We start from the raw sequence: 22,704 nt of genomic DNA on the forward strand, positions 1-22,704 counted from the left end.
TGGATGGTTTGGACGGCCTTGCCTGCTTTTTCTGGCGGCTCAGACATTCATTCTTCCAGTGTCCTAATCCTTTACAATAGGCACACTGGTCCCGTTTAAGACCTGTCCTTCCTTTTCCTGACTTGGCTCCTTGCTGTCTCCCTTTCCTTCCTGCCTGAGAGTTCTGGGACAGAACTTCTACGACAGCCACAGAGATCAGGGTTGCTTGCAATCAACCCAGCTGGGCTTATGGGCCTGAAAAATTGACTCTAGGAGATCAACCATGGCCTGAGATTTTTCAGAATAAGCAGGAGTGTGATGCTTCTAATTTAAGAGATGGGTCGTCGTGAAAGGCTGGTAGTAAAAGACCGATCCCTCCTCTTGTAGGGTCCCATCTTCTCCCAATACTGAGGGACCTGAGTTTCTCGGAGAGGCATCTGGAAAGCCAGGGGTGGCCTGGGTCCCTGGTCAGCTGAGCAAACGTCATCCAACTGGCTCTGGAGAGTCCGGTTTTGGGGGGGGGGGTGGCGGGATGGAAGGAGGTGGTGTATCTAAGCTTCCCTGACCAGGCAAAGGAGCACTGGGTGCCACTTGAGGCACATATGGAGGTGATAAAACTGGCGGCACTTCCTGGGGGTAGGGGGGTCCTATAGAACAGGGGGCTGAGCTTCCTTCTGAGGGACCTGCTTCTTTCTCCTGCCACTAAAACCTTACTCAGTCCCTCTTACACACTCAGAGCCGGATCCAAGGAGGACTATGCTGAGCTATTTCTAGCCATTGATCTATGTAAGAAAACTGATCAGGATGACCAGGGTCACCCGTGATGACTCAAAGAGTGCCCTGACAGTTGGGACATCTAGGGTTCCCTCTGAGGGCCAACCCACACCATAGGCTGGCCATTCTAATTCACAGAATTTTCAGGGAACTAGTTTCACACTATAATCCCCGGCAAATTCTTTCTGTAAAACCCAATATTCTATAATATTATAACTAATTACATATTTGACAAAGGCTCCTATGTACCTTCAGCATAAAATTTTCCTTCATGAGAGAGAAAACAAACATTCAAGGCATTTCAGAGCCTATTGGGATGATCTAAAGCCAATTCTAGATCAAGAAAAAGTTTCTTAAAATTCAAACCCTTCCAGGATTGTCAAACTTGATTTTACCAAAAGATTATATATCAAAGTGTATTAGACACAAACATCCTTATAACTTTCAGAAATAACCAGCTTTAGAAACTACCTTCTTTCTCCTTCAAAATGCATTTCTATGCCTATGCTTTCTTTATTACACCAAAGCCATATTTTCCTTAACCTTAATTTTTAGGTGACATGTAAGTAATTAACATTCCTTAGATTAGCAATACATTTATATAATTTTTTTCATTTATATAATTTTTGTCTTTTTTTTGTTTACCATTAGAACAATATCTCATGTAGTGTGCTCTATACATAGTTATTAAGTGTATGAATAAATCTGTCAGCTAAAAAAAAAAAGGAATATATTGTGCAATCCTTGGTAAAGGCAAGTGTCACTGTTGCCCCAAGAATCTCACACATTATCTTTACGATTATCTTGTAAAGTGAACTCTTATGAGAAGAAAAAAAAGAATTGTCGGGTTTTAGCACTGATGGTGGGAATTTTTATTTGGGACCAGCTCTGCTCCCACAACTTACTTTCAGTTTGCGGCTGAAATAAGGATGATGACTGCACTTGGCTTTTAGTCTTCCTCAACCACGGGAGGGAGCGAGGTTAAAAGTCCTGTCTCGGTAAACCCCGGACCAAGCCTGGGGAGGGTGTTTTTACTTCTTGCTGTCACTGCTGTCTACGGAGGGGAAGTCACTGCTTTTATTCTCTCCATTCCTTAAAGGAATGAAACGTCAGAAACAATAGGGTCCTCTGGGGAGCCACCGGGCAGAAACGCCGACCCTGCGCCCGACCTCGCTGTGCACCGAGACAAGGAGCCGGACGAAAGAAACCGAAGGCACTCGGACACAGTCGGGAGGGCGGCCCGCGGGGGGCGCGCGCGCCGCCGCCGCCGCCACCTCAGCACCGCCGCGGGTTCCGCCCCGAGGGGCGGGGCCTAGGCCCTCTTCCGGGTTGCGGCCGGAAGTGGAGATTTTGAATCTTGCAGGCCGTTGGATGGGGATGTTGCTGTTGTTGCAGCGCGAGAACTGAAAGGTGCCCCGGCGCTTCTGGAACGTCTGGCCGCGCCGTGGTGAGCGGCTGGGGAGCGGGACGAAGGGAGGGTTCCAGGGCTCGGCCGGCGGCGCAGGGGAGCGGGGGCCTCGGGCTGCCTGTGGGCGTTCGGGTGGCGGGGCCGCCTCTAGGGATTTGGAGAGGTCGGGGCGCAGGGGAGCTTTTCCCGGGCCAGCGCTCCGGACGGTTGGCGCGTACGAGGCAATTGTGAGAGTATCGAGCCTCGCTTAACCTCTGGCTTTTGTCTAATCTCTGACCTGCTGGTCATGGCTGGTTAGCATTTTCGCCCATTCGGCTCGCGTGCTGAAGCTTCGACAGTAGCCGCAGCCGATTGCGAACGCGTTGCCACAGGTAGGAGAACCCTCCTTTATCGAAGATGGAAGGTTGGCACAGGTTTGGAATGCGGCGGCGCGCGGCGGAGCTCCGGGTTCTTCCCGAGGGGCGCGGCCGCAGCAGGCTGTTCTTCGGCTCCGCGGGGAAGTGACAGGCTGTGGAATGCCCGGTAGGGATTTAAACTGAAATCTGAGCAGCCTTTGTATTTAAAACCGGATGTTTTTCTTCCACGCCTGGCATTTTTTCTTGTACCGCAGAAACCCGAGACTCTTGCCCATTTAAACCGGCTCCAGTAAGAGCAGCGTTCACAAGGGTCGCATTCGACTGCTAACAATAGGGGTGAGGTTTAGTTGGTGCCACAGACATACCTCCAGCCCCCTCTGTTCATTGGCCAGCTGCGGTATTGTGGAGTCACGTTGGAAATACTATTTCCAGCATGGGGTTTTCTTTGTTTTGCTTTGTTTTTATTTTGGTGTTTTTTTGTTTTATTTATTTGTAATGACGAACTACCTAAAATAGCAAACTCTGTCTAGCCCCGTAGCAAAGTCTTGCCTTCTGGAATAGTTTAAATGTATGTCGTGAGTGAGTGCTGTATGGATCGGCTTTCGCGCAAGCGGACACTAAATGAGTGCTTTACGTGTGTGGACATTTTGTATCTTGCCTCATTGAAAACTCTCAGACTAATTTTGCCTTGCTTTATAGGAACAGGTATTTTCTGTTCCTTTTAAGATTTTTTAACATCAGGGCATCATACTATATAAGTGTATAAGTAGTTCTTACAAAGTAGGACTTTGCATTATTCAGAATAGATATTCCTTCATCTAGTGTTGGCCACTCCCACTCTCCTGTCCCTGCTAATGAATTTTTGGTTCATCATTAGCTGGGGGGAAAATAGGTTTAAATGTTCAGTATTTATGATCGTTGGAATTTAAACATTTTGTGTAAGACTACAGCAAAGACATTCGCTATACTTTCCCATGAGCTATTCTCATTTTGTGTAAGCTACCAGCACATGGTAATTTTTTTTTTAAACATCAGTGTCTACATTTTAATGTATCTTTTCCTTATCTGGATTCTTTTCATTGATTTTTTGCTCTGTCTCCCTAAATGAGTGAGTTCCAAATTTTATTGCATACACATTACCTTGAAGGATTTATTAAATAACAAGTGGCCTGGTGCACAAAATTTGTACACATTAAAAGGGAATTAATTAGAGGAAATATATTAATATTGTTATTTTCCCTTTCTCTATAAAGAAGTGTCCAGCTGGCCCCACCCACATTGGGCGACACCAAGGCCTGGCCGGCCCCAGCCCCATCAAGCCCAGCAGGCAGGGGACACAGCCTCACGTTATGGCACTGGGGTGGGGGGTGCAGCCCCAGGGGCCTCAGGTTCCCCGCCCTGGCCTGGCGCCACCCAGCCTCAGGTCCCTGCTGATTGGCATTACAGCATGATGGCATGATGACCATTTGCATATTACCTTTTATTATGGTGATGATTCTAGCACTAGTCAGTGCTCAGTGGTTAGAGCGTCAGCCCAGGGACTAAGGGGTCATGGGTTCAGATTCCAGTCAAGAACAAGCTCCATCCCCAGCGCTGCGTGGCCTGGGCGCGAGGCAACCTCACGTGAGATGCTTCTCTCTCTCTCTCTCTCTCTCTCTCTCTCTCTCTCTCTCTCTCTCACTCTCTCAGTCTCTCTCACTCTCTTCCACTCTCTCCCTCCCTCCCTCCCTCCCTTCCTTCCTCCCTCTTTCCTTCCCTCCCTCCCCTTCTTCACTTCCCCTTCCACTCTCTTAAAAAAAAAATCAATGGAAAAAATATCCTCTGATGAGGATTAATAAATGCTGATTACTTGGCTTCATCAGAGTAGGTCTGGAGGATGGGGTCGGGGAATCTGTATTTATTAATTATAAATTTAACCAGAGAGAATTTGACCCGAGTTTCAAAAACTCTGACATGATCTTTACTAAAGAGGCTTTATAATATATTGATTAAGGGCATGGAACTGGAGTTAGTTCCATGTCTACCACTTGGTAGCTTTGTGACGAAGAAAGCCATTTAACCTTTCTGTGCTTTGATTCCCTCAGCTGTGTATAACAATATCTGCCTTGTAGGAATATTGTGAGACTCAAATGAGTTAATACATATACACATTGTAGAACAATGTGTGGCACATAGTAAATGTTACATATATCTCTTATTGAGTTACTAAGCATTGTACAAACCACATTACATTCATTATCTCAATCTTCACAGTTAGCACTGCTATATGTACTACTTTCAGATAAAACTGAAGCTAAGAGGGGCTCAGTAATTTATTCTCACAACTAATCAAATGTTTGAACTGGGGTCAGAAACCAGATTTAATTAGAAAGTTCATGCCTTTTTATTTTATTTTTTTCCTTTTTATTGAATTTATTTGGGTGACATTGGTGAACAATAATACAGGTTTCAGGTGCACAGTTCCATAACACATCATATGTACATTGTATTGTATGTTCACAGCCCCAAGCCAGATATCCCGCCATCACCATTTATACCCCCTATACCCTCCTTCACCTTCCCTTCACCCACCTCCCCTTAGCAATCACTACACTGTTGTTTGTGAGTTTTTTTCTCTTTTTTTTTTTCTGAATCCCACCACCACCACCACCTAGCTCCCCAATTCCCCCTGACCCCAGCTGTCAGCCTGCTTTCTGTGGGTCTGTCTCTATTTCTCTATTTTGCTCGTTAGTTCATTTTGTTCATTAGATTCCACATATCAGTGAGATCAAATGTACTAGCCTTTCTGAGAGTGGAAGAGAGAAGGGGGGGGAGAGAGAGAGAGAGAGAGAGAGAGAGAATGAGAGAATGAGAACGAGAACCATGAATGTGAGAGGCACATCCATTGATTGCCTCCTGCACAGGCCCCCTCTGGGGCAGGGCTTGAACTTGCAACCCAGGTAGGTGCCCTTGCCCAGAAATTGAACTCAGGCAACCCTTCACTGTGCAGGCCGACACTCTATAATCAGTGAGCCACATTGGCCAGGGCTATGCAGTCTGTCCTTACAAATGTTGCTCCATAAAAATCTCTGATAGCTTCCCATTGCCTACCATATAAAATTCAAATTTCTTAGCTGTTTTTTTTACAAAGCCCTTCTCAGTAGGGCTTTGTAATCTTCATAATATTCCACCACCTTTTTCCAACCTGTGACGTTTTATCCATACTACAGTTCTTCAAATCTATTCTCTATCATTTTTATGCATACTTATCCATTGACCTTTTTTTATTTCCCCTTAAAATTTTCAAATACCTACCTAGATTCCCCGAGCCTAGGCAGAGTGCTTCTTCCACCTTGGATTTTAGTTGTATGCATTGATTCTGAGCTCTTGTCCTCTTTGTCTTTTTACCTGCAAATTCTTAATACAGAACAGTGAGTCCTTATTCTCTGAAACTGTATGTTCAATGAGTGCTAACATATTGTATCATGTTAATTCTGAAAGAATAGAATTTTGTGTAGTTTAGTAGAGAGATTTTAGTCATATATGCTTTGTAAATTTGACAAATATGGAAAAATAAGTACTGAAATCATTGGCTCAGAAGACCTATCAAGTGGGAAAAAATTAAGATCAATATTTGCTTTATACATATTTTCACATTAATCCTTATAGCCATTTTATTATTTCCATATTAAGATGAAAAAAAACTGATGCACCAAAATATTTAGTAACTTAAAAATTTTCTTTTGGCATTTAATTTCCATCTAGTACAATTTTGTTTTAACTATAGGAATGAGTTAAGTGTAATTTAAAAATTAACTTTATAATAGAAAGTTAGCCTTATTTGTACATGAATTCATTTTTGCATCAATTCTAAATTAAAATATTGAGGAATTGAAAACAGATTTGCCCCCCACCCCCACCCCTCACCCCCGTTTGAACATTTAAGATTGTTACCTGACCTTGCCCTCAACCTTTTTTAAAAAAACCTGTCTGACAATGCAGGGACATCATTCTAAGGACCATTGGGTAGAGGGGTTAGTCGAGGGGTAGGCAAACTTTTTGACTCGAGGGCCACAATGGGTTCTTAAACTGGACCGGAGGGCCGGAACAAAAGCATGGATGGAGTGTTTGTGTGAACTAGTATAAATTCATAGTAAACATCATTACATAAAAGGGTACGGTCTTTTTTTTTTTTTTTTTTTTTTTTTAGTTATATTCATTTCAAAAGGGCCGGACCCAGTGGGCCGTAGTTTGCCCACGACTGGGTTAGTGTAAGGATGCTTCCATGCCACATACGATCTCCAGCCAAAGTGGTACCAGGTATTTAAATCAGAGCTGAATAGCTGATGTGGGCTAGGCTATTCACATTATTTCTCTTGAATTTGGAATTGGAATACCAAACAACTATTGGGAGCCAAACTAGAAAACTTTTCATGTGCTGAGATGACAATGGAATCAAGAAGAAACATTACAAAGAGGCATAGGGAGCCGATACGAAGAGGAAGAAGGCGGGAAACATGTTTCCTGAGAACTAGTTGTAAAGTAACTCAATATAAACTTGTAGTAACTTTGTTACATTTTTTTATTAAAACTTTTTTAATGAGCAATTTTAGGTTCACAGAAAAATTGAGGGGATTATAATAGAGATTTCCCATGTACCCTCTGCCCCACACATGCATAGACTCTCTCATTGTCAATATCTCCCACTAGAGTGGTACATTTGTTAAAATTGATGAACCTGCATTGACATGATAATCACTCAAAGTCCATAGTTTAAATTTCTGTTCACTCTTGGGTGTTGTACATGCATTGGGTTTGGATAAAAATATGTAATGACATATCCATCATTATGATATCATACAGAGTATTTTCACTGGTCTAAAATTCCTCTGTGCTCCACCTATTCATCCCACCCCCCAGGCAACCACTGATCTTTTTACTGTCTTCATTGTTTTGCCCTTCTCAGAATATAATATAGTTGGATCTTTTTTATTTTTTTATTTTATTTTATTTTTAATTAAATCTTTATTGTTCAGATTATTACATTTGTTCCTCTTCCCCCCCACCCCCCATAACTCCCCTCCTCCCAGTTCCCGCCCCACCCTCCGCCCTCACTCCCCACCCACTGTCCTCATCCATAGGTGCACGATTTTTGTCCAGTCTCTTCCCGCATCTCCCACACCCCTTTCCCCCCCAAGAATAGTCAGTCCATTCCCTTTCTATGTCCCTGATTCTATTATAATCACCAGTTCATTCTGTTCATCAGATTATTTATTCCCTTGATTCTTAGGTTCACTTGTTGATAGATGCATATTTGTTGTTCATAATTTGTATCTTTACCTTTTTCTTCCTCTTCCTCTTCTTAAAGGATACCTTTCAGCATTTCATATAATCCTGGTTTGGTGGTGATGAACTCCTTTAGCTTTTCCTTATCTGTGAAGCTCTTTATCTGACCTTCAATTCTGAATGATAGCTTTGCTGGATAAAGTAATCTTGGTTGTAGGTTCTTGGTATTCATCACTTTGAATATTTCTTGCCACTCCCTTCTGGCCTGCAAAGTTTCTGTTGAGAAATCAGCTGACAGTCGTATGGGTATTCCCTTGTAGGTAACTGAGTTTCTTTCTCTTGCTGTTTGTAAGATTCTCTCTTTATCTTTTGCTCTTGGCATTTTAATTATGATGTGTCTTGGTGTGGTCCTCTTTGGATTCCTTTTGTTTGGGGTTCTCCGCCCTTCTTGGACCTGTAAGTCCATTTCTTTCACCAGGTGGGGGAAGTTTTCTGTCATTATTTCTTCAAATAGGTTTTCAATATCTTGCTCTCTCTCATCTTCTGGCACCCCTATAATTCTGATGTTGGTACGCTTGAAGCTGTCCCAGAGGCTCCTTACACTATCCTCGCATTTTTGGATTCTTTTTTCATTTTGCTTTTCCGGTTGGGTGTTTTTTGCTTCCTCGCATTTCAGATCATTGACTTGATTCTTGCGCTCCTCTGGTCTGCTGTCGGGAGTCTGTATAATATTCTTTATTTCAGTCAGTGTATGCTTAATTTCTAGTTGGTTCCCCAATATAACATCGAGGGTCTCATTAGTTTTCTTGTAGATCTCATTAAGTTTATCGGCGGCTTCTAAACAGTTCTTGAGAGACCTTAAAAGTGTGGTTCTGAACTCTATATCTTCCATTGACAATTTTGTCCTGTTTCTTTGTCTCCCCATTTTGTTATGCTTCCTTGGTGCACCCCCTAGTGGTCTTTGTTCGTGGTCTTATAGTTAAATCTTGATTGTTGTAGCTAATACCAGGGAGGGTTTGACCTCCAGGCCAAGTGGCTATGAGAATCAGCTGTGTCAGCAGTGAGAGAACTTCTGTCCTCTAGGGAGGTGCTAATCTGGCGTTTGCCTGAGGCTATCCGGCAAATGCCTCTGTGCAGGACTTGGGCGGGGCGGGTCGCACAGGATCAACAGGGTGGGCTGGAGAGAGCAGTTATGGCGGCTCTCAGTCCTGTCCCTAGGGGCTCTGCCTCTCTGAGTCCCAGCACCCGCTGCAAAGCTCGGAGAGAAAGCTGCACTCGCTCTGACCGAAGCCAGGCAGTCCCGCTTCTCCCGTTTGAGTCTGGGTCCCTAAAGACTCGCCTGTATCTGGAGCTCAGAGTCTGCGACTCCCTCCCGATTGAAAACGCCCACCGCGCCCTCCGCCGCCAGCCCGCTCCGCGCACTCCGCACCTCAGAATTTGACTTCAGCACTGTGCCTCCTCTGAGTGTCCGTATGCGTTTCTCTTTCCTCCTAGTTGTAGGACTTCCACTCAGCCAGCGTTCCAGTGGTTCTGGGTGATGTCCGTTCCGTCTTTTAGTTTCACTTTTGAAGTAGTTGTTCAAAGCAGCAAACTCCGGCGTTAACCTATGCCGCCATCTTGGTTCTCTCCGACTCTCCAAACTCAGCAGTTCTTTGTTCAGTCTACTGATAATCCCATCAAATGCATTCTTCATTTCTGTTACAGTATTTTTGATATCTTTAGCATTTAGTTTTGGTGCTTTTATGGGATTTCCAACTCTGCTTACATTGCCCATCTGTTGTTGTTGTATACTGTCTACTTTATCCATTAGAACCCTTAACATGTTCATCATAGTTGTTTCATATTCCTCTTTTTTTTTTTTTAATATATTTTATTGATTTTTTACAGAGAGGAAGGGAGAGAGATAGAGAGTTAGAAACATTGATGAGAGAGAGAAACATTGATCAGCTGCCTCCTGCACATCTCCTACTGCGGATGTGCCCGCAACCCAGGTACATGCCCTTGACCGGAATCGAACCTGGGACCTTTCAGTCTGCAGGCTGACGCTCTGTCCACTGAGCCAAACCGGTTTCGGCTCATATTCCTCTTTTGATAAAATTCCAACATCTCTGCGATGTCAGGTTCTGATGCTAGCTCTCTGTCTTTTTAGGTTGTGCTATTTGCCATTTGATATGCACAGTAAGTTTTTCTTGATAGCCAACATGATGTACAGTGTAAAAGGAATTGTTGTAAGTAAATAGGCTGTTTATAATATGGTGGTAAGGTATGGGGGAAGAGGAAATGTTCTTTAGCCCTATGATTAGGTCTCAGTCTTTTCAGGAGCCTATGCTCCTGGACTATGAACTTCACAAGTATTTCTCAGTTTTTTTTCTCCCCCATTGTGTGGGTCAGGATGGCTAGAACGGGTTGGGGTTGGATATTTCCTTTACCCCAGATCATTTAAGCTCTGACAATACCCGAGTAATTTAGGCTCTGCTTAATTAGTTTTCTTGAGACCAGGACAGAGTGCTTTGGTGTCTTTCAAATGATACCTTTTCCCCCTCCCCCTGCCGAAAGTACAAGGAGATTTTTCTCTAACATTTTTCTCTAACATTTTTCTCTAACATTTACTGTGGATCCTTGTCAAGTTCCTGATGATAAATCTCACAATATTGTGAGAGGGACCCACAACTTTTAAATATCAAAGTTGTATGCACTGAGCTTCCAGCAATTAGTCAATTACAGTTCAGGTTTTCCTACCCTTGCACTAGGTCCCACAGCAGTTATAGCTGATAAATCTCTGTTCATGTAAGTGGTGACTCACAGTATTCACCTGTATCTTCAGTCTTGGAGAGAGTGGTACAGTGGGGCCTTGACTTACGAGTTTAATTCGTTCCAAGACCAAGCTTGTTAAGGAGCTCCTTAACTCAAATTACTCTATTAACTCAATGCAAAAAATCGGCCGAGAGACAGCTGGTATCGCCAAAAACTCGTTAGTCGGGACACTCTTAAGTCAAGGCCCCACTGTATATCCCCGGTCCACCCCTCTCTGACAGATCCAAAAAGTGTTACTCATTCAGTCTTTTCAGCTCTTGTTGTTAGGATGGAGTGGTGACTTATAAGCTCCTTACATGCGGCTTTTCCTTTTAATTTATTTTTTAAATTACTTTATTGATTTTTAGAGAGAGAGAGAGATGTAAGAGCAATACATCAATATCTCGAATGCACCAGACGGTGGATGAAACCTGCAACCTAGGTATGTGCCCTGACCAGGAATCAAACCCTCAAAGTTTTGGTGTACGAGATGATGCACCAACCAACTGAGCCACCCAGCCACGGTTGTATGAGTTCTTTATACTGTATTTTAGATAATAGCCCTTGGAAGTATTGTTTACAAATATCTTCTGCCCTATAGAGATCCCTGGAAACCTCTGTGGTGTAGGTAACAAAATAAAAACTAGGGCTTCACCACCACCTACTGGAAAACAAAAGGAAGACCTCTAGTTATCAACCAGCTAAACAGTGAGAGTCAAATACTTAAAATATTTCGTGACCTGGCTTGGTGGCTCAGTTGTTTGGAGTGTCATCCTTTACATCAAAATTTTGAGGGTTTGATTCCCGGTCAGGGAACATACCTAGTTTGCAGGTTTGATCCCCGGTGAGGGTGTGTACTGGAGGCAACCAATCGATGTTTCTCACATCAGTATTTCTCCCCCCCTACCTCTCCCAATCCCTCCTTCCTCTCTCTCTAAAAATCAGTGAAATATATCCTTGGGTGAGGATATATATATATATATATATATATATATATATATATATATATATATATTCATTTCCACAAATACCCAGACAGAGATTAATCCATCAGTCCAAGGTAAGAAGGGAGTTCAGAAAGAAAAGGAAAAATCTCAAGAAGGTGGATGTCCTCTTTACGACCCGATCTCCTCAGTCTCAGAGTACCACCTCCGTGGTGGGAAGTGGCAGGCTATGGGTTACCCGACCTGTGTGTTCCCTGTGCTGCCTTCCTGTAGCCAGAAGCACCTGCAGGGCCACTCCATCTGAGTTGACCCAGCTGCCTCTACCATGCTCTACCTCAATGGGTTAGGGAAGGTATGTGTGGTGGGGGAGGTTTTGCATGCCTGCAGTTACGTTCTTTCTAGTGGGTTTAGCTGCAATGAGAACAGACTACTTAACGCTGGAAAGTTTTTTTCTGCCTTTTTACAGTCTTTCAAGTGAGGATTTTACTGCCAGGGAGCCACAGGAGAATATGATAGATAATTCCCAGGACTGCAGATTTCTTTGACCAGTAATGATAGGTGGTAGAATGCTGCCACCCTTTGCAGTACTTCTCTGCCCCTGACCCTGGGCTCAGCCTCAATGTGTGCCAACTGCCCAGGCCTGATTGCTGCCTCTGCCCCTCTGGTTTATCCAGTGGGGGTTGCACCTCTAGTGTTCACTGCTATTGCATCTTCTGGGGCAGCAGAGAACTCTGGAATGCATCTATGGCTCTTGTCTCTGTCCTTTCCCCATCCTGTTGCCCTGTTCATTCCCACCTTCAGATGTCTTAATGCACATATCTCTCAAACTTGTTTGTGTGTTGAGCAGAAAATCTTTTATTGAATTATAGCCATCCAACCTCATGGGTAAAGACCTGAAGGTCTTCTCGTGCTGCCATGCTGCTGACATCTCAGAATCTCTGTTTTTGTGTTTTTGCTAATTCATTGGGATATTGTCCACGTAATATCATGTGTTCTGCAAATAGAGCTATTTTGCTTTCAATTTGGATGCCTTTAATTTCCTTCTTGCCTAATTTTTCTAGCTGGAACTTCTAGTACAGTGTTGAATAGGAATGGTGAGAGTAGACTTGGTTGTTTTTCTCCAGATTTTATGTGGAAAGCTTTCAGTCTTCCACCACTGAAGTGTATTAGCTGTGGTGCCCTTTTATCATGCCAAGGAAGATCCCTTCTATTCCTCAGTTGTTGGTGTTCTTTTTTTTATCATGAAAGAGTGTTGGATTTTGTCACTGTTTTTTTTTCTGCATCAATCAAGATGAATATGTCACATTTTGCTTTTATTGTTAATGTGATATATTACATTATTTGACTTTTCTTCATACGTTGAACCACCCAAATATTCCTGAGATAAGCCCCACTTTGTCCTGGTGTGTAGTTCTCTTAACAAAGATTCAGTTTGCAGGTATTTTGTTGATGATTTTTGCATTTATATTCATAAGGGGTACTGGTCTGTAGCTTTTCTGTGATGCCTTTAGCTTTGGTATGAAGATAAATGCTGGCTTTTTTATAGATTCAATTAAGTGTTTCCTCTTCTTCTATATTTTGGATCGGTTTGGAAAACATTGGTGCCAGTTCTTAAATACTTGATAGAATTCATCAGTGAAGTATTCTAGGCATGGACTCCCTTTAGTTTGGAGATTCTCGATTTGTGAATTTTTCAGCATTCCTTCTTTCATTTTCTTGTTGGCCATGTTGAATTTCTTTTCTAAAGTGTGCGTTCAACTCCTGGATATCAAAACCAGATAAGGACACTACAGTAAAGCTACAGGCCAATATTCCTGATGAGTATGGATATAAAATTTCTCAATAAAATACTAACAAACCAAATTCAACAGCACATTAAAAGGATCATACGTTAGGATCAAGTAGGATTCATCCTTGGATGCAAAGATGGTTCAACATATGCAAATCAGTAAGTGTGATACATCACATTAATAGAATGTGAAATAAAAATTAAAGTCATCTCAATAGAAAAAGCATTTAACAAAAAACATTCTTTCATGATAAAAATTCTCAACAAATTAGGTATAGAAGGAATACGCTTCAACATAATAAAGGCCATCTATATATGCAAGCTAGCATCATACTCAATGGTGAAAGGTTGAAAGCTTTTCCGGTAAAATTAGGAAGAAGACGGATGTGCACTCTCACCATTCCTATTCAACATAGTACTAGAAATCCTAGCAGAGGAGTCAGGCAAGAAAAACATAAAACATATCCAAATCCAAAAGAAATAAGCAAAATTGTCTGTTTGCAGGTGGCATAATCTTATATATTGAAAGCCCTAAAGATCCCACCAAAAAAAACTGTTAGAATAGCTACCCAGCTGCCATGAAAGGGAATTTGGCTTACTTTAGTGCATTAGTTAGTTATTGCTGTGTAACAAATAACCCCAAAACTTTGTGACTTGAAACAATAAACATTTATTATTTTTACCATTTCTTTGGGTCAAAATTTGAAAGTAGCTCAGCAGTGTGATTCTGGCTTAGGATCTCTTAGGAAGTTGCTCCCAGACTATCAGCCAGGGTGCAGTCAGTCCTATGAAGGCTTGACTGGGGCTGAAGGATTCACTTTTAAAATGACTCCCTTATAAGGCTTTGAGTAAATGCCTCACTTCTTTGCCAAGTGGACCTCTTTAAAGAGCATCTTGAGAATCCTTTATGACATGGTAACTACTGTAGCTTCCTCCAGTGCTGATGACCCATGATAGGAAAGTCACAATGCCTTTTATGACATAGTCACACATTGTCATTTCTGCCAGGCTTTGTGGTGGAAGTTGCTAAGCGCAAGGAAAGGGAAATCAGGCTCCACCTGTTGAAGGGAGGAGAATCAAACTGTGAATATCACTAACAGACCAAGTTGGGGTAAGCAGTGGAAGAGACTCAAGAATACCTCTAGGCAGTGGCTTTCTAGATTGCTTCGTTAAATTGTTAATGATGTTAAGTTATTGTTAAGACTTGAGCTGTTATTGAGAGCCTTGGCCGGCCCTCACAGCCCCTCGGAGCCTCGGCAGGTCCTCGTAGCCCCTCACAGCCTGGGCTGGCCCTCGCAGCCCCTGCTTCGTCTGGAAGGTCATCCAGACAGTCGTCCAGAAGGTCGTTCTGCTGTTTGGTCTAATTAGCATATTAGTTCTTTATTATATAGGATATACTTACATAACATTGTTCCCCCCCTACTACTTAGGGCATCTTAAAATTCATGTACTGGCAGGAGAACAAATGATAAAAATCCAACTAAAATGTGTGAATAATCCTTAACTTTTTGCTGAAGCTTTGTTTTGGAGATGGTTGTTTGAAATAAAGCAGTCATTAATCAGATGCTGGGGAATAGAAAGAAGGCTAAGTGAATTTAATCAAAGTATGAGTTATATAATGTCTTTAGAACATCCAATTTGGGGTTAACTTTTATTTTTGATATAATTTTAAACAGAGAAAAGTTAAAATAATAGTATAAGGTACTTTTATATATATTTTTATCCAGATTCACTAGAGCTTTTTTTATGACATTTGCCTTATCATCCTTCTGTTCTAAATAAAACCACCAGTGATGTGTGATAGGTTTTTTTTGTTTTGTTTTATTTTTCTCTCATTGCAATGAAAGAGATTGCAGACCAGAAGAACCACAGGGCTTCTAACCAAAGGGTATGTAAATGGTTGAGCACTGTACTGGAATTAGAATGTGACTATAGCAGTCATATGCTTGCAGTTCTATATAGAATGCCTACAAATATAACAGCCACAAATATAGTCGGATGAAGAATTGTTTTTCAGGGTACTTAAATATGAATAGCATTGCTATTGATGATGTGATTTTTTTTTTTTCCTAAACAATAAACAAATCTTGGTAAAGTTATGAACAAAATTAACATACAAGTTTCCTTGACTTTACATAGGAGTAGTAGTTTGGAAATATTCATTTTCTCCTAAAATAGCAAGAAAAAAAAAAGATGATATTTATAAATAATGGAAAGACTCATTTTGTCCTAAAGTAGCAGGGGGAAAAAAGTCTATATGTAAAATGGCTCAGGTTCTGGGTTATTGTAGTTATAGATAGGTTTGAGGGTTTTTTTGGTTGGTTTCTTTGTTTTGTTTTAACCTGAATCCTGAATATACATCTGGAAATTCAAAAGTTTAGACCAGGATTTTTTCAGTCATTATGCCGTGGCACACTGGTATGCCGAAGAATTTTTAAAACGTGTAATACCTGACTATTTAGTCAGGGTCACTGACCTCTTCTCCCTTAGATTGTCAAATAGAAAAATGACAAGGACCAAGACAATAATAGCTGTTGGCGTGAATGAATCAAAATTATATCTGTTTTGTCATATTGGCAAAGAATATTACTTTTTTGTGTGTGCTGAAGAATTTAGTAAAAAATCCTTGAAAATCGCTGGTCTAGAATGTTCTTTGTTGTGTAGGACTGTTGGGTGCATTGCAGGATCTCTTGAAATCCTGGCCCCTATCCTCTAAATACAAGTAGTTATCTTAATCTTTTGATAACAACAAAACATTCCCTCGAATTTTAACAATGCCCACCACCTTTTGTCCAGAACTATCAGTCTTAGTTGTATAAAAGGTGAGGAAGTCATGTATTAGAGTATGAAATAATATGCAACTTATTTGTAATTATGCATTGACTAAATTTAAAATGGATAATTTGAAACTTCTAAAATTAAGCTGGCTGTATTATATGTTCTTATTTTTCCTAGTAAAATGAATGAAAATAAACCAAGTGACTCACGGACTCTCGGTAAGTTACAGTATTTAAAATATTCTCAAATATAATTTAAAATATTTTACTCATGCTTTTTTATAATAAATCTCTTCAAAATGCTACTCAAACTATAGAAATGAATTTCCTGATTCATGCTTGCTTCATATAGTCATGTATTAAGGTATAACATTGTGTGTGTATTCATTTCAACAAAAATCTGCTATAGAAAGAAAATTTGCTATATTTTATTTGTATTCTCTATATGTATTTTTAATCAGGCATTGTTTATATCTTAATAAAATTATTTATTTAATAAATAAATTTTTTCACATTCCTTTACAAAAGGAAAAATGTAGGTGAGAACGATTTAAACAGAACATGAAAGTTTAACATGAAAAGCAAAAGTTGTTTTAATGGTCACAACAGTCTCCTCAGATAGATACAGACCTTTGCTTTTAGTTGTGTTTTTTTTTTCATTTATATATTGAACTTAAACAGTATTTATTGACTTGTTACCATGGAAAATGAAAAATTTAAACTATTTATTTAAATATATTTTATTGATTTTTTACAGAGAGGAAGGGAGAGGGAGAGGGATAGAGAATTAGAAACATCAGTGAGAGAGAAACATCGATTCAGCTGCCTCCTGCACACTCCCTATCTGGGATGTGCCCACAACCAAGGTACATGCCCTTGACTGGAATTGAAACTGGGACCCTTCAGTCTGCAGGCCAACGCTCTATCCACTGAGCCAAACCAGTTAGGGCTAAACTGTTACTTTATACTCTTCTGCTACCACTCCTCCTCTCATCTATCCTTTTATAGATTTATTTTGTTTCAAATATATTTTTATTGATTTCAGAGAGGAAGGGTGAAGGAGAGAGAGACAGAAACATCAATGATGAGAAAGAATTATTGATCATCTGCCTCCTGCATGACCCCTACTGGGGATCAAGCCCACAACCCAGGCTTATGCCTGACCTGGAATCAAACTGTGATCTGGTTCATAGGTTGGCACTCAACCACACCAGCCAGGCTATAGATTTATTTTTTTATTCCCTTTCAATTTAACATATTACACTTAGAACTCTATGGCTTGCCTATCCTTTGTAGAGAGTATCTGTGGACTCCACATCATGTTGGATAAGGAATTTTGTGTTCTTAAACTTCCCTCTGCTTTCCTGATTTTACTTACAGACTTCTATCAACTATGCTAATAGTTCTGAAACTTAGTAATTCACAGAGTACCTTCATATATTTGCCAGATGTAAATACTACCTATTCTGTCATTACTTAATCTTTTTGCTAGGATTGACTCAATTTTATATATGTATATCCTATATAATAAAAGGCTAATATACAAATCAAACGAACAGCAGAACAACCGGTCGTTATGACACACACTGACCACCAGGGGGCAGATGCTCAATGCAGGAGGTGTCCCCTGGTGGTCAGTGTGCTTCCACAGGGGGAGCACCGCTCAGCCAGAAGCCAGGCTCACAGCTGGCTAGCCCAGCAGCGATTGTGGAGCCTCTCCCGCCTACGCTGCAGCGCTAAGGATGTCTAGCTGATGGCTTAGGCCCGCTCCTTATGGGGAGCGGGCCTAAGCCATCAGTCGGACATCCCCTGAGGGCTCCTGGATTTCGAGAGGATGCAGTCTGGGCTGAGGGACCTGCCCCCATGCCCCCAGTGCATGAATTTCGTGCATCGGGCCTCTGGTATATATATAAATGTGTTTATTTCATTATCTACACTAATGAAAGAGAAAGATGTAAATTGACCATCCCTTCATGATGCCCACCAGCCAATCAGGAGTGGGTATGCAAATTAACCCAACAAAGCTGGCAGGCCTGTGGGCAGTGTGCATGCACGCAGACTCCAAGCTCCTGGGGGCAGGGCAGGATGCTTGTGTCGTTCCCATGGCGACAACGCAGGCATTCTGCACCACCCCAGCCGCTCTGGGCCTCTGGGCAGTGTGGGAAGGTGGAAAGGTGGCTCTGGGCCAGAGTGAAGGAGGAAAGGCAGCTCTGGTCGGAGCGAAGGCAGTGCCGGCAGCCATGGGAAGGAAGGCCTAGTCTTGTAGGAATCTTCGTGCATCGGGCCTCTAGTTATGAAATAATATCATTTGCTATAGTAGAAGATGATCTTACATACAATGAAGTCAGAACAATTTTACTGAATTCTAAACATTAAAATTAAAAAACAAGTACAAATAAAAACAAAAGTAATCTATTTATAAAAACCATGCCGAAAACCTATCCTGTCCTGTATTCAGGGTCTGCATACTGGGTGGAGGCAGGAGGGGAACAAATTGAAACCTGCAGGCTCACAGTATATAGCAGATGCAGCTTCATCTAAGCATATATCATGAGGACTCCTCTTTTGTAGTGTAAGCTAATTCCTTGTGTTTCTTTTTCTCTTGATAGCTGCATGCCCACTTACAGTAAAAGTGTATGCACTAGGGATGAAGACATTAAGGTGGGAGCTGCTGTTGTAAAATGTCCAATAAACAAATGGCAATTTGCTGGAGTTAATATGATCAGTTACTTTATATAGAGGAAGGCAGGGGAGCTAGACTCTTAAAAGATTGGAGGAAGAGGCTTTTAGGTATGGCTCATTAAACTGGAGTGAGGAAGGTAAATATAGAGGGGATATTTTGCAATATAATATTGGAATCTATTTTGTGACTAGCCTAGATAACAAATATAGAGCACCTTTTTAACATATAACATTCATTGTTGATTAGTTAAGGCAGGGATAGGGAACATCCAGCCCATTGTCCCTGTAAGGCCTGCGAAATCATTTGGTCTGGCCCTGCCAAGACATTATGGGTGAGTTAATTAAATGTTTAACCAAATATAGCCAGCTAATTTTGCATGGCCTGGGAATGATGTTATAAATATCCAGCTCACCCTTGGCCGAAAAAAGGTTCCCCATCCCTGAGTTAAGGTAAATAAGACTAGCTGCTAGTGTTATAGGTGATCCCTAAAGTCTTAATGGTTTAACACAATAAAAATTTATTATGTGCTCATGTTATAGTCCAGTGTGGATTATTTAGTGGAGGTGGGGCAGACAGGGAGTTTCAGCTCTGTGCACTCATTTAGAGAGTCAAGCTCCTTCCATCTTGTATTGATCTACCACCTTGAGATTCTCGGAGGCTTTTCTCTTCAACTAGTGATTTTCTCATTGTTTTATTAGTATGTTATTTTTTTTATTTTTATTTTTCAGTTGATCAGCAGCCTAGCCAGGATCTCTAGCCCAGTTCTGGTTTGGATCTCCAGCCAAGTTCTGGTTTTTTATTGTCTTGTTACATCTGTATTTATACCAGTTGATTTTAATCCTGTCAATTTCTATTGCAAAGGTTAGGGCGTTTCTTCTCTCCATTCCAGGGAGTAAAGATTATGTAGCTTCAGCTCGATTGTTCATAGTTAAAGTGATTAACTACCCGCCTGGCATTTAGTTAAGGGGTTTTATTCCCTCCCTAACTTCAGGGGAAAATCCCTACCTGGGGAAACAACCTTTCTCGGATAGGTGACCGTGGTTAAAACACGTAGCGCTAAGGGGAGCAAATATATTAAGAACAGTAGGCCATATACGCCAGGTCCCTTGAAACATATGCTGTGCAGATGTTTCTTTCCTGCAGCGACTGTGTCAAGCAGCAAAGATGGACCGGCTTCTGGCACACTGGGTTCACTCAGGCTAAGGCTTTGAATGCATTAGTGACTTTACTGAACTACTACTCAGTTCAAAAGATCAGCAATGGCCGAAACCGGTTTGGCTCAGTGGATTGAGCGTCGGCTTGCGGACTGAAAGGTCCCCGGTTCGATTCCGGTCGAGGGCATGTACCTGCGTTGCGGACACATCCCCAGTGGGAGATGTGCAGGAGGCAGCTGATCGATGTTTCTAACTCTCTATCTCTCTCCCTTCCTCTCTGTAAAAAATCAATAAAATATATTTAAAAAAAAAAAAAAAGATCAGCAATGGTCTCAGAGCATGACTAGCTGTGAGGGGAAGGAAAAGAGAACATTTGTTACCAATGACAACTTTTGTAAATGATTATGTTTTTTAAAGATGAATTAAGATTAGACCTATAAAAATGTCATCATTCATTTACCTTATGGCAATGCATTTTGAGTGGGAAACAGAGAAGTGGCGTGTGTAGCACATATAATCTGGAATAAATACCCTCAGAGGAGGGTGATGTGCATGTAAATGTTATAAAACAGCTGAGAAGTAGCAGAAAAGTTAGTATCCGCTGAACCTGTCATGGCCTAGGTTTCTGAGTGCTGGTTCCTCATTGCGGCTGTCTGAGAAGCTCGTTTTATTAGTATGTTATTATAAATTTTCTGTATAAGTAAACATCATGAGATATGAAAGATTGATAATAATTATACTAACTCTTCCTCAGTTCTATGTGCCACGCCCTTTTAATTATATTACTATATACTATATCATTTAATCCTCATTAAGACACAGTTTGAGGTTGGTACTATTGTCCTCATTTTTAAGAGGAGGAAACAGAGGGAATGCAGGAGAGAATGGGGAGGGGGAAGAGATCAACCAATGAACTCATATGCATAACCCATAGACCCAGACAATAGGATGGTGACGGTTGGGGGCGAGGGATGTTGGAGAGGGCAATGGGGGAAACAAGGGCCATATGTAATACTTTCAACGATAAAAATTTATTTTAAAAAAAGGAGGAAACAGAGCAAAAAGTGTTTATGTGACCTGTCCAGGGTTATACAGTGAGAACGTAGATCTGAGTGCTAACTCACATGTCCCTGACTCTACAGTTTGCCTTTTTTTAAAAAATATATATTTTATTGATTTTTTACAGAGAGGAAGGGAAAGGGATAGAAAATTGGAAACATTGATCAGCTGCCTCCTGCACACTCCCCACTGGGGATGTGCCCGCAACCAAGGTACATGCCCTTGACCGGAATCGAACCTGGGACTCTTGAGTCCACAGGCCGACGCTCTATCCGCTGAGCCAAACTGGTTAGGGCTACAGTTTGCCTTTTTAAGATTATTTTTATTTATTTATGTATTTACTTTAGTCTTTGTCTCGCTAATATTTATTGGAAATCAGAACTGTGCACTGGAAGGAATGTAGATGGTAACCTAGAGATCTTACACATACAATAAAGGCTAAAACCAAGCAGCACTATAAGAAATCTCTTGGAGGAGGGTTTGCTCTTAGAGTTGCTATGAATTCAAGGAGCAGAGTGAGATGTTTGGGTTAAGGTGATGTTGGGAGAATTTATCTTGAAAGTTGGAAGCCTAGGGAGGATCCAGAAAACAAACAAGAGAGGAAAGAAGAGGACACCTTATGCTTGGACATGGTCCATTTCTTCCCAGCACACCTAGTTTTTCTCTGGTCCTACTCTCAGAGAAACATGGAAATGTCAGCGTGCATCTGAGTGGCCCAGTAATTGAAGAGTAGTGCTAATTTAAACATTGGTTTTATTTGGTTATATTTCCTGTTCTGTTTTCAGTCTACCTAGACTGGGATTTGTATTCAGAGGTAAAGGAAAGAGTTGCACATTTCTCTGAGATCACTGTTGATTTGTGTAAAATACTAACCTGACTTCGTAGGAAAGGAATGAGATGGGTGAGGGGCATGCTCATCGGTGAGTAAAAAGAGGTGGAGGCAGGATTTTAAGCTGGTGTGGATTCTTTTAGCCGTGGGAAAATGCAGCTGGGAGGCTCTCTGTAAACTGGCAACCTGATCCTGACATGGGTGAACTAAAGAACCTGTAGTTTGTGTGGTAGCTCCTCCTAAAAGCAATGATCTGATTCACCATCTGATTTCCATTCTTTATGGACTATAAAAAAGACACTTCACCATTTTTTGAAAGGAATATGAGCAGGGATGTTGGTAGCTTATGCATTATTTAGAACCTGCCATCTTGCCTTGGTCTCACAAAGGAAAATGACAGCATTGTCATGATGGTTTCAATGTATGTGATGGGAATATAGATGTTGGATTTTGGGGCTTCTGTGAATTGCTGAGGATATTAAACCCTCAATTTTTTCCCGTCCATTATTGCAGATAAATACCTGGTATCATATTAAAAATTCATATTGCATGTACATTTGAGAAATATAGTATACTGTTAACAAAATTATTAACTCCAGCTCATATTTTATCCAAGGTAATACATATGAAAGATTACAGGACATCACATGGTCACAGATGATAGCTAGATTTGGCTCACTCTTATTTCCACTAGTGTCACATAGAACAATTTTGTTCATTTTGAGACATTTTCAGTGAGATACTTGGAAATTTGGATAAGACTATTACATCAAGGCACATAGATAAAATGGCTTGGCAGCAGCACCATCTTGTATTTACATAGTTCCTCTTTTCTTTTTGGCTACTTGTGAGTCTCTTTTATTTCAGTTCTAGATTCTTGTAGTCTTTCTCCTT

At 41.2% G+C, this 22,704-nt stretch overlaps 1 protein-coding gene across 1 annotated transcript in view; it reads left to right on the top strand.

Annotated features, from left to right (window-relative positions):
- The first annotated feature begins 2,090 nt into the window (after positions 1-2,090).
- Positions 2,091-22,704, top strand: part of G2E3 (G2/M-phase specific E3 ubiquitin protein ligase) — a 64,521-nt gene continuing 43,907 nt past the window's right edge. Inside the window, exons 1-2 of the mRNA XM_081095215.1 lie at positions 2,091-2,200; positions 16,264-16,304. Of these exons, the coding sequence (XP_080951341.1) occupies positions 16,268-16,304 (37 nt within the window). The 5' untranslated portion in view covers positions 2,091-2,200; positions 16,264-16,267. The remainder of the gene's footprint in view (positions 2,201-16,263; positions 16,305-22,704) is intronic.

Source organism: Myotis nattereri, assembly GCF_964212035.1.
Source record: "Myotis nattereri genome assembly, chromosome: 1".
NCBI lineage: Eukaryota > Metazoa > Chordata > Mammalia > Chiroptera > Vespertilionidae > Myotis > Myotis nattereri.